Source organism: Lycium ferocissimum, chromosome 6 (assembly GCF_029784015.1).
Source record: "Lycium ferocissimum isolate CSIRO_LF1 chromosome 6, AGI_CSIRO_Lferr_CH_V1, whole genome shotgun sequence".
In the NCBI taxonomy this organism is placed as follows: Eukaryota; Viridiplantae; Streptophyta; class Magnoliopsida; order Solanales; family Solanaceae; genus Lycium; species Lycium ferocissimum.
This window is the reverse complement of record NC_081347.1, coordinates 67433555-67445517: the sequence shown is the minus strand read 5'-3', so window position 1 is coordinate 67445517 and position 11963 is coordinate 67433555. Positions and strand designations below refer to the sequence as shown.

Sequence of the window (11963 nt, the reverse complement as noted above, 5' to 3'; positions counted from 1 at the left end):
ACTTAATTGATGATTTTATACTATTCCAAATCTTTTTTTTTATTTATTATTTTGAAAATCACAGTGTGTGCTATTTTAGCTATCTAAATGTAATTAAAGAGATGTCGGAATAAAATAATGTGATTATTTTGGTCAAAAGGAGGAAAAATTAGTAGAAATACGTATAATTTACGTACCTCATGAATATTTTCAAGTTATTATTTGTAACCTTTTTAAAATTTTTAGTGTAATTAAATAAAAATAGATGTTTTTAAAAAAAAAAAAAAATCGATGTTTATATGTACGTAATTTTTTACGTCTACTTTAAATTCTTTTGACACGTATGTTAATTAGCATGGGGTTACTAATTTATTCCACGTTTTTGTGGAAGTTCTTTTTCTTTTCTGATTGATAAGTAGATGAACCATTTACAAATTTGAGATTATTAGTTTCATTGTAACAAGATTATCGGATCTATAGAGGCGACCATATCTCTTCTTAATTATCTTATCAGCATTCATCTTATGTTTCTGACATTAGTTAGTTTTTGCTTTTGTTTGGTACTTGAAATTTATTGTTCGACTAATCTAGATTTATATATTATGAAACCTCTAGCAGTAAAGTTTCCAAAAACAAAATGAAAATTGAAATAAAAATGATATCATCATAATATAAGTGTAACACATGAAACTATACCTTACACAAACCCTAGCCGCCTTATATCCAAATTGAAATTGAAGTATAAAAATCTTCATATGTCAGAAAAATAATTTATTTATTATGCCTCTGAAAAAATCTCAATTAAAATAACATTACTTTATAAACAAATGAAAAATATCTAAATATACCAAATTTAGCCCAATCCAACAATAAAAACCCTAACCAGTAACAAGCCAACACTGTATAAATAACACAGAAACATTTAGCCGAGAGAATAACTTTTAATCTCAACCGTTGATTTCAATCCAACGGCTTATACTCCACCTAGTACTCGTGCTTATCACACTCTTATTACTTCACACTATTCAGTGCACTCTCTCTCACTAAAAAAACTCTCTGTTTCTCTCTCTAAACAATGTGTCGAACACTTTGTGTTCAGGTTTAACATTTTCAGCTAGCTGGCTGGGTATCAAGTTTGTTTATAATACGTGCATTTACTAGTTATATATATATATATATATATTATTTCGATGATTACTGATGGTTATGCTAAGATGATTGGAATGCGATCAATGTTAGGAGGAAATAGTAACGATTTTAGCGAAGAGTTAGGGTTACTGAATGATCTAAGCATTTATAGAAGCGGTTCAGCTCCACCTACAGTTGAAGGATCGTTGAATGCTTTAATAGGTAGAGGTGGTGGTGGTGGTAGTAGTGATTTTAGTGGACTTACAGAAGAGGAATTAAGGTCTGATCCAGCATATATATCGTATTATTACTCGAATGTGAATCTAAACCCTAGGTTACCGCCACCTCTTTTATCTAAAGAGGATTGGCGGTTTGCGCAGCGTAGTAGTGGTAATTCACAGGCATTATTAGGGGGGATTGGAGATAGGAGGAAAGGAATTAATCGTGGTGGTGAGGGTGGTGATGATAAGGAATCGCTTTTTTCAATGTCGATGGGATTTGGTGTGAAAAATGGAGAAAATAATGGAGGTGAGTGGGGTGGTGATGGACTTATTGGATTGCCTGGATTAGGATTAGGAAGTCGACAGAAGAGCGTAAGTGAGATGATTCAGGTGAATGAGAAATGGAAAGATATTATTATTATTATTATTATATGATGAAGTATTGTTTTTTGGTTTAAAATGTTTGAATGTTTTAAAATCCATGAATGCTGATATGTGTTAACTGATTGCTTGATAAGTTGATACCGAATCAAAATCTTATTAAGGTGAAAGAGAAATGGAACAATATTATTATTATATGATGAAGTATTGTTTTTTGGTTCAAAATGTTTGAAAGTTTTAAAATCCATGAATGCTGATTTGTGTTAATTAATTATATACAGTGTTTCTGTGGGGTTATTGCTCGTTAAGTTGATATGAATCAAAATCTTATTCAAGTGAATGAGAAATAGAAAATATCATTAAATGATAAATTATTGTTTTTTGGTTCAAAATGTTTGGAGGTTTTTAAATCCATGATTGCTGATTCATGTTAATTAATTATATACAGTGTTTCTGTGGGATTGCTTGTTAAGTTGATACCGAATCAAAATCTTATTCAGGTGCAAGAGAAATGGAAAATATCATTAAATGATAAAGTATGTTGTTTTGTTCAAAATGTTTGAAGGTTTTAAAATCCATGATTGCTGATTCGTGTTAATTAATTATATACAGTGTTTCTGTGGGATTGCTTGTTAAGTTGATACCGAATCAAAACCTTATTCAGGTGAAAGAGAAATGGAAAATATCATTAAATGATAAAGTATTTTGTTTTGGTTAAAAATGTTTGAAGGTTTTTAAATCCATGAATGCTGATTTGTGTTAATTAATTATATACAGTGTTTCTGTGGGATTGCTTGTTAAGTTGATACCGAATCAAAACCTTATTCAGGTGAAAGAGAAATGGAAAATATCATTAAATGTAAAGTATTTTGTTTTGGTTCAAAATGTTTGAAGGTTTTTAAATCCATGAATGCTGATTTGTGTTTATTAATTATATACAGTGTTTCTGTGGGATTGCTTGTTAAGTTGATACCGAATCAAAACCTTATTCAGGTGAAAGAGAAATGGAAAATATCATTAAATGATAAAGTATTTTGTTTTGGTTCAAAATGTTTGAAGGTTTTTAAATCCATGAATGCTGATTTGTGTTAATTAATAATATCCAGTGTTTCTGTGGGATTGCTTGTTAAGTTGATACCGAATCAAAATCTTATTCAGGTGAAAGAGAAATGGAAAATATCATTAAATGATAAAGTATGTTATTTTGGTTCAAAATGTTTGAAGGTTTTAAAATCCATGATTGCTGATTTGTGTTAATTAATTATATACAGTGTTTCTGTGGGATTGCTTGTTACGTTAATACCGAATCTTATTTCCTTCTCAGAGAGTGTCTAATGCTTTCCATTGAAATTTTTTGTATTAATATAGTTTTGTCCATCTCTAGCTTTGTTGTTTGTCGTTGCATGACATCTTTGTCGTTAGCATTGTTGAACGGTTTGCATCACTTGTATTAATGCTGATCTGTCTTAACTAATAGTGTTTTTGTGGGATTGCTTATTAAGTTAATACTGACTCTTATTTCCTTTTCAGAGAGTGTCCTATGTTTTTTGTCAAAATTTGTTGTATTAATATAGGGTTGTTCATCTCTAGCATTTTTATTTGTCGTTACATGAAATGTTTGTGTATTCCACGGGTCTGTTATTGGCATTGTTGAACTGTTTGCATCATGCTTCACCGATTTGGCCTTGCAGCATGTTGAGCAACATCTGTGGGCTAGTTAGTTTGAGTCTTAGATTATTGTCTTCGTCATATTGATCTATATGGGGGGTCTGTCGATACAAAATGTTATCCAAATATTGTTGGATATCTGTGTTTCCACTTTGGTGTTCTTCTAGCTCTTCAGAAAATATATCAGCAGTTTCTTCTGGCTCTAGGGTTGTGTGGTTTGCTTCGGTGCCTCGGGAAACCTTGTTCTCGGGCTTTATAATTCTAACCTGTGCAATATTTTGTTTGCTTAATTGGAAGAGCATGTACTCAGGGCATTCATAGAGTTTCATGAACCATTATCTTTTTCAATGTGCATTAATTTTCAAGTCACACATGTTAGTGAGAGTGTCCATCTCTGCTTTATCCTCTTTTCTGAGAAGCAAAAGTCTCATTTCGTGATGTCATTTAATTCTTTTTCATGTTCACTAATTGTGGAAGTTTGGAGCTGGCAGCTTTTATTTCATCTCCTTATTGGAGTCACTGCATAGAAATCATATTGCATTCTTAAGATGCAAGTTCTGACATTCTAAAGTTGCAAACATGGCACTTCTAGTGTATTGTGAAGGTCCGGTAGCAGCAATTGTATTCTTTAATCACAACTGCTTGATGTTGAGTCAGCTTTGCTTTCATTAAATCAATAATATCTTAAAGAAGAGGTCAACTTGTACCTGCTTAATGAAGTTCTGTTTTTTTCTTTTAGAGTCTCATCTTACTGGCTATGGATTTCTGATTCTGAGACTTCTATAAAATGTAGGATAATATGAGCCAGACAACATCAAGGCATCCATCACGTCCTGCTTCCCGCGCATATGATGATATTGTTGATCCTTCTGAGTCCCAATTTGCTCATCTCCATCATGATATGGCATCTTTGGATGCATTACATTCTCGGGGAAAGGTTCAAGGCATGTCTACCCTCCAGAATGTCAGCTCAGCACTGTCACGAAGTACCACCCCTGATCCTCAGCTTGTGGCTAGAGCTCCTAGTCCTCGTATTCCTTCTGCTGGAGGAGGGAGGATGGCATCACTAGAGGATGTTTCATCTCATATGGGTGAGCATACTGATTTGGCTGCTGCTTTGTCTGGCATGAGTCTTAATATGGGAGATGAAGGGAAACATCAAAAGTCTCAAATTCATAATGAAATTGATGATCATCAGAACCTCTTCCGATTGCAGAATGGTCAGAATCCTATGAAGCAACATCCGTATGCAAAAAAGTCTGCAGGTTCCTCTGCTGCATACTTGATAGGGCCCTCTACGCCAACTCACAACGGTGGAGGAAGTTCTCCATCTCAATATCCAACTGTCGATAGCCCTAATTCAGCGTTTTCTGCTTATGCTTTAGGTGGTTATGGTATGAACCCTTCATCACCGTCCATGTTTGAAAACCAGCTTGGGGCTGGTAATTTTCCTTCCGTACTGGGAAATGTAGCTTCTCCGGTGGGTGCATGTGGAATTGATGCTCGTGTAATGGGAGGCGGTTTGAGTTTGGGTCCTAATTTAATGGCTGCAGCAGCTGAACTGCAGAATCTTAATAGACTCGGTAATCAGACCTTGGGAGGCTCTCAAATGTCTCAGATGGATCCGTTGTACCTACAACAGTACTTGAGGTCAACTGAGTATCTTGCTGCTCAACTAGCAGCTCTCAATGATCCAACGGTTAATAGGGAATCTTTGGGGACTTCATACATGGATTTGATTGAGCTTCAGAAAGCTTATCTGGAGACGTTGCTTGCATCCCAAAAATCACAATATGGTCTTCCTTATCTTGGCAAAAACGGTGGCTTAAATCATGGTTACTATGGGAACCCAGCACTTGGCCTTAATATGTCATATCCTGGAAGCCCTTTGGCAGGTGCAGGTCTTCCAAATTCCCCATTTGGACCTGGTAGTCCGGTAAGGTATGGGGAAAGAAACATGCATTTTCATTCAGGGATGAGAAACTTAGCTGGTGGTGTCATGGGTGCTTGGCATTCCGAGTCTATTTCTAACTTGGGTGAAACCTTTGCTTCCTCGTTACTAGATGAGTTTAAGAGCAATAAGAGTAAGTGTTTTGAGCTATCAGAAATTGAAGGACATGTTGTTCAGTTCAGGTATACATTTTTGGCTAGCAGCACTGCCCATCATGTCATATTAACCTCTTAATTCTTACCATTACTTAAAATTTTGTATGAGCAGTGCGGACCAGTATGGGAGTCGGTTCATTCAACAAAAACTTGAGACTGCTACCATAGAAGAGAAGAACATGGTCTTCCATGAAATTATGCCGCAAGCCCTTTCTTTGATGACTGATGTGTTTGGTAATTATGTGATCCAGAAGGTATGTTCCTCACTGTGTCTTTGTTAAGTCTTTTTCATGTTATGTCTTCGCTTCTAGGTTACGTTGAAAAAATGTGTTGTTACTCAAATGGGTCGTGTAACCTTCTTCTTGCCTTCTGTTATTCACATTTCCCAGTTTTTCGAGCATGGAAGTTCATCCCAGATAAGAGAACTGGCTGACCAGCTCAATGGGCATGTACTCACCCTTAGCCTTCAGATGTATGGTTGCCGTGTAATCCAGAAGGTATCTTAGTTTCTTTCATTGTAGTTATAGTGATGTCGCTATCATGTTCTCTGCTCTAATCCTTCCGATTTCTTAAAGTTATCTGATTCACAATAATGTTGTTTTAATGTCTTCAAATCTCGTTGCTATTTATGGTTTGATATCTTGTTTTCTGTCTTAAACTAGGAAAGTTCATCGAGTTGCTGTTATTTGAAATTGTGAACTGGTGCTATTCCACTGTCATCTCACCATGGAAATGTTCTAATGCTTGAATTTCACATTGCTGGTTCTGGTTTTATGTGATATTGTCTTCTTTCTTTCTTCCTTTACACGCCTTTGGAATGGTCTTGGTAAGACTGAAGAATTATATTTCCAGAATGGATACTGTCTGCTTGAGCTTTTGACAAATCTCCAACTCCTGCCTTCTATTCTAACATCGGAATGTGATAGCATTCATAACTTCCCCTTCAAATATATCCTGATTAAAAAAATTCCCCTGCAAATATATAAGATGTTCTTGTCTTGGCATGTTTAAAACCTGAACTTAAAATGAATTCATCTCATCTGTATATCTGTCCTGTATGCATCTGATTGAAAAGTTTGTACATCCCTAGTCTACCTCATGTTACTAAATTTCACCGAGCGGTCCCTGCTTGTGATGAGTAATCTCAGTTGAGTGGCAGCTGGTATTAATCATTCTTCCGATGGCGTAGAATTGCTGAATGGCATAGGTTTTCACATCTTCTATGAATTTTTCAGGCCATAGAAGTGGTTGATCTGGATCAACAGACTAAAATGGTCGCTGAACTTGATGGCCATGTTATGCGCTGTGTTAGAGATCAGAATGGGAATCATGTAATCCAGAAGTGCATCGAATGCATTCCAGAGGATGCTATCCAGTTCATCGTTTCCACATTTTATGATCAAGTTGTGACATTGTCTACCCATCCGTATGGATGTCGGGTCATACAGGTCAAAGAATTAAGTATCTGTGGATCTCTTTTGTGCATTATTTCGTCAATGGGATGGCATCCGTATCTAAATTTTCTTTCTCATGACAGAGAGTCTTGGAACATTGCCATAATCCTGAAACCCAGAGCATTGTGATGAATGAGATTTTGCAAGCAGTTTGCATGTTGGCGCAAGATCAATATGGAAATTATGTTGTTCAGGTTTGTCTATTTCTCAGCTTACATGTGAACATCCTTACCGAACTAGTGTCAGGAGTATGCTAATTTAAGGAGAGTGCAACTTGTCTGCGGAATACTGAAACAACTGATGCCTTTATTCCAAGAGGTTGTGTTTGGAAAATGCTGGTTGACCAGCTACTATTGGTTCTTTTACTCAATAATTTTGTATTTTGCTACTTCTTTGAAGCTCCTTGGCACAAGGAAGTCCTTCCTTGAATTACTAGACATCTTTCCTTTCAATGGGTTTCTAAACCTTTTTATCATCACCTACTTGACATGTGAATGGATGGGTATTCACTACTTAATTCATATCTCTGCTTTGATGGTAATACAATTTTAGTGCTAGATACTCGTATTTTTTGGATATGCGTTTTTATATACAATCTAAAACTACACGATGTTGTGTTCTAGAATTGCCATCAATTTTCTCATACATAGTAAAAAATTTATTACTCGCAATTTGCACTCGATGGACATATGAGTTTCATGTCTCAATAGATATAGAGTACACAGGACAAATGTCATCAACTCCCCCGTGTGGATTATTTCTCTTATTATTTTAGCTCAGATGTTCTACTTGCCTCTCTAATCCTGCCAAGTTTTGTTACAGCATGTGCTGGAACACGGGAAGCCTGAAGAGCGTTCTTTAATAATTAGTAAGCTGAAGGGACAGATAGTTCAGATGAGCCAGCAGAAATTTGCCTCCAACGTTGTGGAGAAGTGCTTAAGCTTTGGAACTCCCGAAGAACGTCAGACCTTGGTAAATGAGATGATTGGCACCACTGATGAAAATGAACCTCTTCAGGTTTGTTAATTTCTCAGATGCTTCTTCCGTAGTGCCATACTCGAGCTTCAGGAAATTCTGTTAGCGGTGACTGTTTGATTCTCGGAGGATAATTAGATTTAATTGCTCTATGTGACTGATTTAAGTTTACGTTTTAGATGGTCTAGTGAGAACAATTAATCCTTGTAGGAGCATTTAGCTTTTACAGCTGAACTATATACTTTTCCAGTTCTTCTCTTTTAATTGAAGTTAACAAGTATATAGTGGAGAAAGTGCAACATCAGCTGCGCTGGGATTTGACTAACTAAAATGAGTAAGGCCTTGTCAGTCTTCTGGATCCGTTTAGTGCAGTTGATTTGGTTGTGAGTACTCTATAACTTATATACTTTCCACCGATAAAAAAAAGGTACAATTACTAATTTCCTCCTGAGGGAGCTTATAAGCCGTGCTTTGCATGGGATATCACTTCTTAACGATTTATTCACTTATAAGACTTCTTTCCTTTATTTATGTATCTGTATTGAGAGTTATGTAGAGAAAAATCTAAGATAAAGGAACAAACTAACTAACCAGAGTTTAATAGATGACCAAAATTAAGAGACAGATTACTAGTCCACATGTAGCAGATGGAAACAAGGTCAGTAAAAAAGAATGCTTTAAGAGCACAACATATTTATAGGTAATAGGGTTGATCGGATAAAGAAAGGAAATCTATTCACTTGTTCACAAATTGAATCTTTTATTTATTTGATATACAGGCGATGATGAAAGATCAGTTTGCGAACTACGTAGTACAGAAAGTGCTGGAGACTTGTGATGACCAGCAACTTGAACTCATTCTCAACCGAATCAAGGTTCATCTAAATGCTCTGAAGAAATATACTTACGGAAAGCATATAGTTGCCCGTGTAGAGAAACTGGTTGCTGCTGGAGGTATTTTTTTGCCTTTTCTTTTCCCTTCTCCTTTTCAAGACTATATGATATATCCCAACCTCTTGCACAAGGACAATTACTTACCATTCTGATGATCTTAAGTCATTCTGATGATCTTAAGTCATATTACTTACCATTCTGATGATCTTAAGTCATATTATCCGCATGTAATTGCTCACCTGGCAATCACCTGACCTGAGTGTCGGTAAGGAGTCCAAGCTATTTCTCTCTAACAGCTAATAGTTGAGATCATTTTCAGAATTGTTGGTGGGTGAAATGACACGTAATGTATTGGTCTGTGGCTGTTGGTAGAAGTAAAGTTGAGGGTGTTCAGAGTCCTTTTGTTTCAAACTAGCATGGGTCAAAAAACGTACTTCCAGTGTTCCATTTTTGACCGGTCTATAATTCATTAAACTGATATATCATTGCATGGTAGGCTGCCGATATTTTGGGTGTGTGGTATTTGAGAATTTCAACTTTTTTCATGGTGGTTGGTTAAACTTTTTGGGAGGAAAATGACTTCCTTGGTTGAAGTAGGGAAACTAAGTTCCATAAGTAGCATTTCACTCCTCCCATCTTCTGAAACACCCCGTTCCACCACAACCCCCATAGCCTCCACCTTCATCACAGCCCTACGCCACCCCCACCCCCCTCCTGGTGGTATCTGTCTAGATTATATGTAATGTAAGTGCTTTTGGGACAATAATAATTTCTGCGTACTTACCAAACATGAGAAATTAAGTAAGAAAATCACTTATTTTCCAGGAAAACATTTCCCTTCGATTGAATCTTCAACCACCCCACTACCTGACTTCCAGTTTTTGTTTCGCCTTCCTCTCAATTTCATCTTTAATTTGAGCTTCTTATATTTCTCTACTTTGTGGAAGCTTTTATCGTATTCCATTCTTGATGTGCTCTTGAAATTACTTTGCAGAGAGGAGGATCAGCTTCCTGGCGTCATATTCTGCTGCTGCTTAGATGGTGTAGGAAGGAAAATTGTACAGCTAACTGAGGCTAGAACGAGTAACCCTCGTCTTTGTTTTCGTGTCCAGAGCTTTAGCTCTACCTCTTGCTGATGGAACTTGTGCTAAAAATAAAAATGTATGTGGTGTTTGTAACATTGTACATTATAGTTTTGAGGTATATCTATATAAGCAGGTTAACTGTGAGGCTCAGATGGTAAACATACCTGATGCCCCTGCCGCGGAAAATAGAGTAACTGTACAAGGGTGTAAAAAAAAAAAAAAAAAACTGTAGTGAGATTTTCTTCTTAGAGACTGTACAAAATGTTGCCATGTGCAGAGCCTGTTGTTTTAGGTAGCAAATTATAATGTATGGATTGATAATTATCCTTTTTTTTTTTTTTTTGGTTATATAGTAACTCTTTTCCCTCATATTTGATTTGATTTCTTTCAGAATATGTTTACCTATTGCTATTATACTGCCAGAGTTGTAAATAAGGAAATCATGATTACATGGTTGCGAATTTTTTTAATATGTGCCTCACACAACTATCAGTTGTGTGAGGCAACATTTTGTGAGACAAAAAAAAAAAAGAACCTAAAATGGACGCACACACAATTAATGTCAGTTGTGTGAGGCACGTGGTAAAACTTTTCGTTGGTTGCTATGTTTGTCAATCATGCTTTTTACCTTGATATTTGTTGTCACATCACTGTTTTTTCTTTCGAGCCGAGAGTTTATAGGAAACAACCTTCCTATCTCATAGAGGTAAGGGTAAAGTTTGTGACATCTTACCCTATTCAGACCCTACTTGTGGGATCACACTATGTATGTTGTTGTTGGTCACTTTTGAAAAAATGTTGAATTGGCTTGGCAGCTAGCCGTTTAGAGTTAGGGCGTGTTTGGTATGATGGAAGTAAATACTTTCTGATGAGGAAGTCATTTTCTGATGTTTGGACACTAGAAAAATGTTTTTCAAGAAATATAATTCACTCTCTCTTATGGATGAAACTCATTTCTTTCACAACTTATCTTAACTTTTAAATCATTTGCTCCAACAAATCTTTAGATATCATTATAAATTCTAAGACTCAATTTTAGGAAAACACTACCCGATTTGCTAATATTATTGTTAATTTTTAATACACATATTTCTTTGAAAAATATTTTTCACGTACCATTTAAACACGAGGTTTATTTTCCAGGAAATTAGTAGATCTTCAAACTTGATTTTAGGTAATTAAGTGCTACTATTCACTAAGTAAATTTTAAATCGTGCTCTTAATAAAGAAAATAAAATTGGAGTTCTTCCACTTTCCAGTTGCTTTCCATTTTCCTTGCCAAAGTATATCTCAGGTAATCACCACATTTAATCTTCTTCTAATTTACGATTATAATTATAAAAAAATTGTTCCAGCACTGGACCAATTTCCACCTCTTCATTTAGAATTGGAAAGATTGCACAAATTGACATTCTTGCCTTTTTACTCATTTGTAGAACAATTCTATTAGAGGCGGATCTAGCTTCTAATGTATGGGTGCACACGTGAACTTAGTAGCTTCTTCTCAAATCATATATGCATTAAAAATCCAGTATATCTATAAATATTTGATTGTAAACCTAATTATTATTATTATTGTATATTAACTTGAGATCGTCGTAGAAACTCATAAACTTCAAATTCTGAATCCGCCTCAGGCTCCATGCTCAATGCTTTTTGTACACCCATTGCTCCAAACATGCTTAACAGGAACAATTAAACCATCAACTTTGAATATTCCTAAATGTTTGCATACGTGAAAATGACAAAAATGGTTCCTTATGTTTGAAGGTAGATTCAAAGTAGCCCTTCAAATATATTTCTGAACAATTTTGGTCCTTAAATTTATCAAAAGTGAACACTTTTAGTATTCGTTGGATACTATTATAAGACAAACAAGTATGAATATGTTGTTGATGTTCCTCCATAATATCACCAATGTTCACAACTATGGCATTTGGGGACTGGATTTACCGGAATCCATCCTCGACCATATATCAGAATGTGGAATATTAAGTCCTAGGAGGCAGTAGCGAAGGCAGAATTTTCATTAAAGGGATTCATCATTTACTATATATACATAAACAAAAAAA

The 11963-nt window shown here is 35.6% G+C and overlaps 1 protein-coding gene across 2 annotated transcripts; it reads left to right on the top strand.

Annotated features, from left to right (window-relative positions):
* The first annotated feature begins 993 nt into the window (after nt 1-993).
* On the top strand, nt 994-10260 carry LOC132060149 (pumilio homolog 1-like). 2 transcript variants are annotated; one of them, XM_059453046.1, is made up of 9 exons: nt 994-1700; nt 4171-5510; nt 5596-5737; nt 5873-5980; nt 6719-6931; nt 7021-7131; nt 7760-7954; nt 8692-8866; nt 9801-10260. In XM_059453046.1, the coding sequence occupies exons 1-9, from the start codon at nt 1170-1172 to the stop codon at nt 9842-9844; spliced, it is 2859 nt and encodes a 952-aa protein (XP_059309029.1). In that variant the 5' UTR covers nt 994-1169; the 3' UTR covers nt 9845-10260. The 2 variants fall into 2 exon arrangements, with proteins under 2 accessions (XP_059309029.1, XP_059309027.1); XM_059453044.1 differs by having other exon boundaries at nt 994-1718.
* The last annotated feature ends 1703 nt before the right edge of the window (nt 10261-11963 follow it).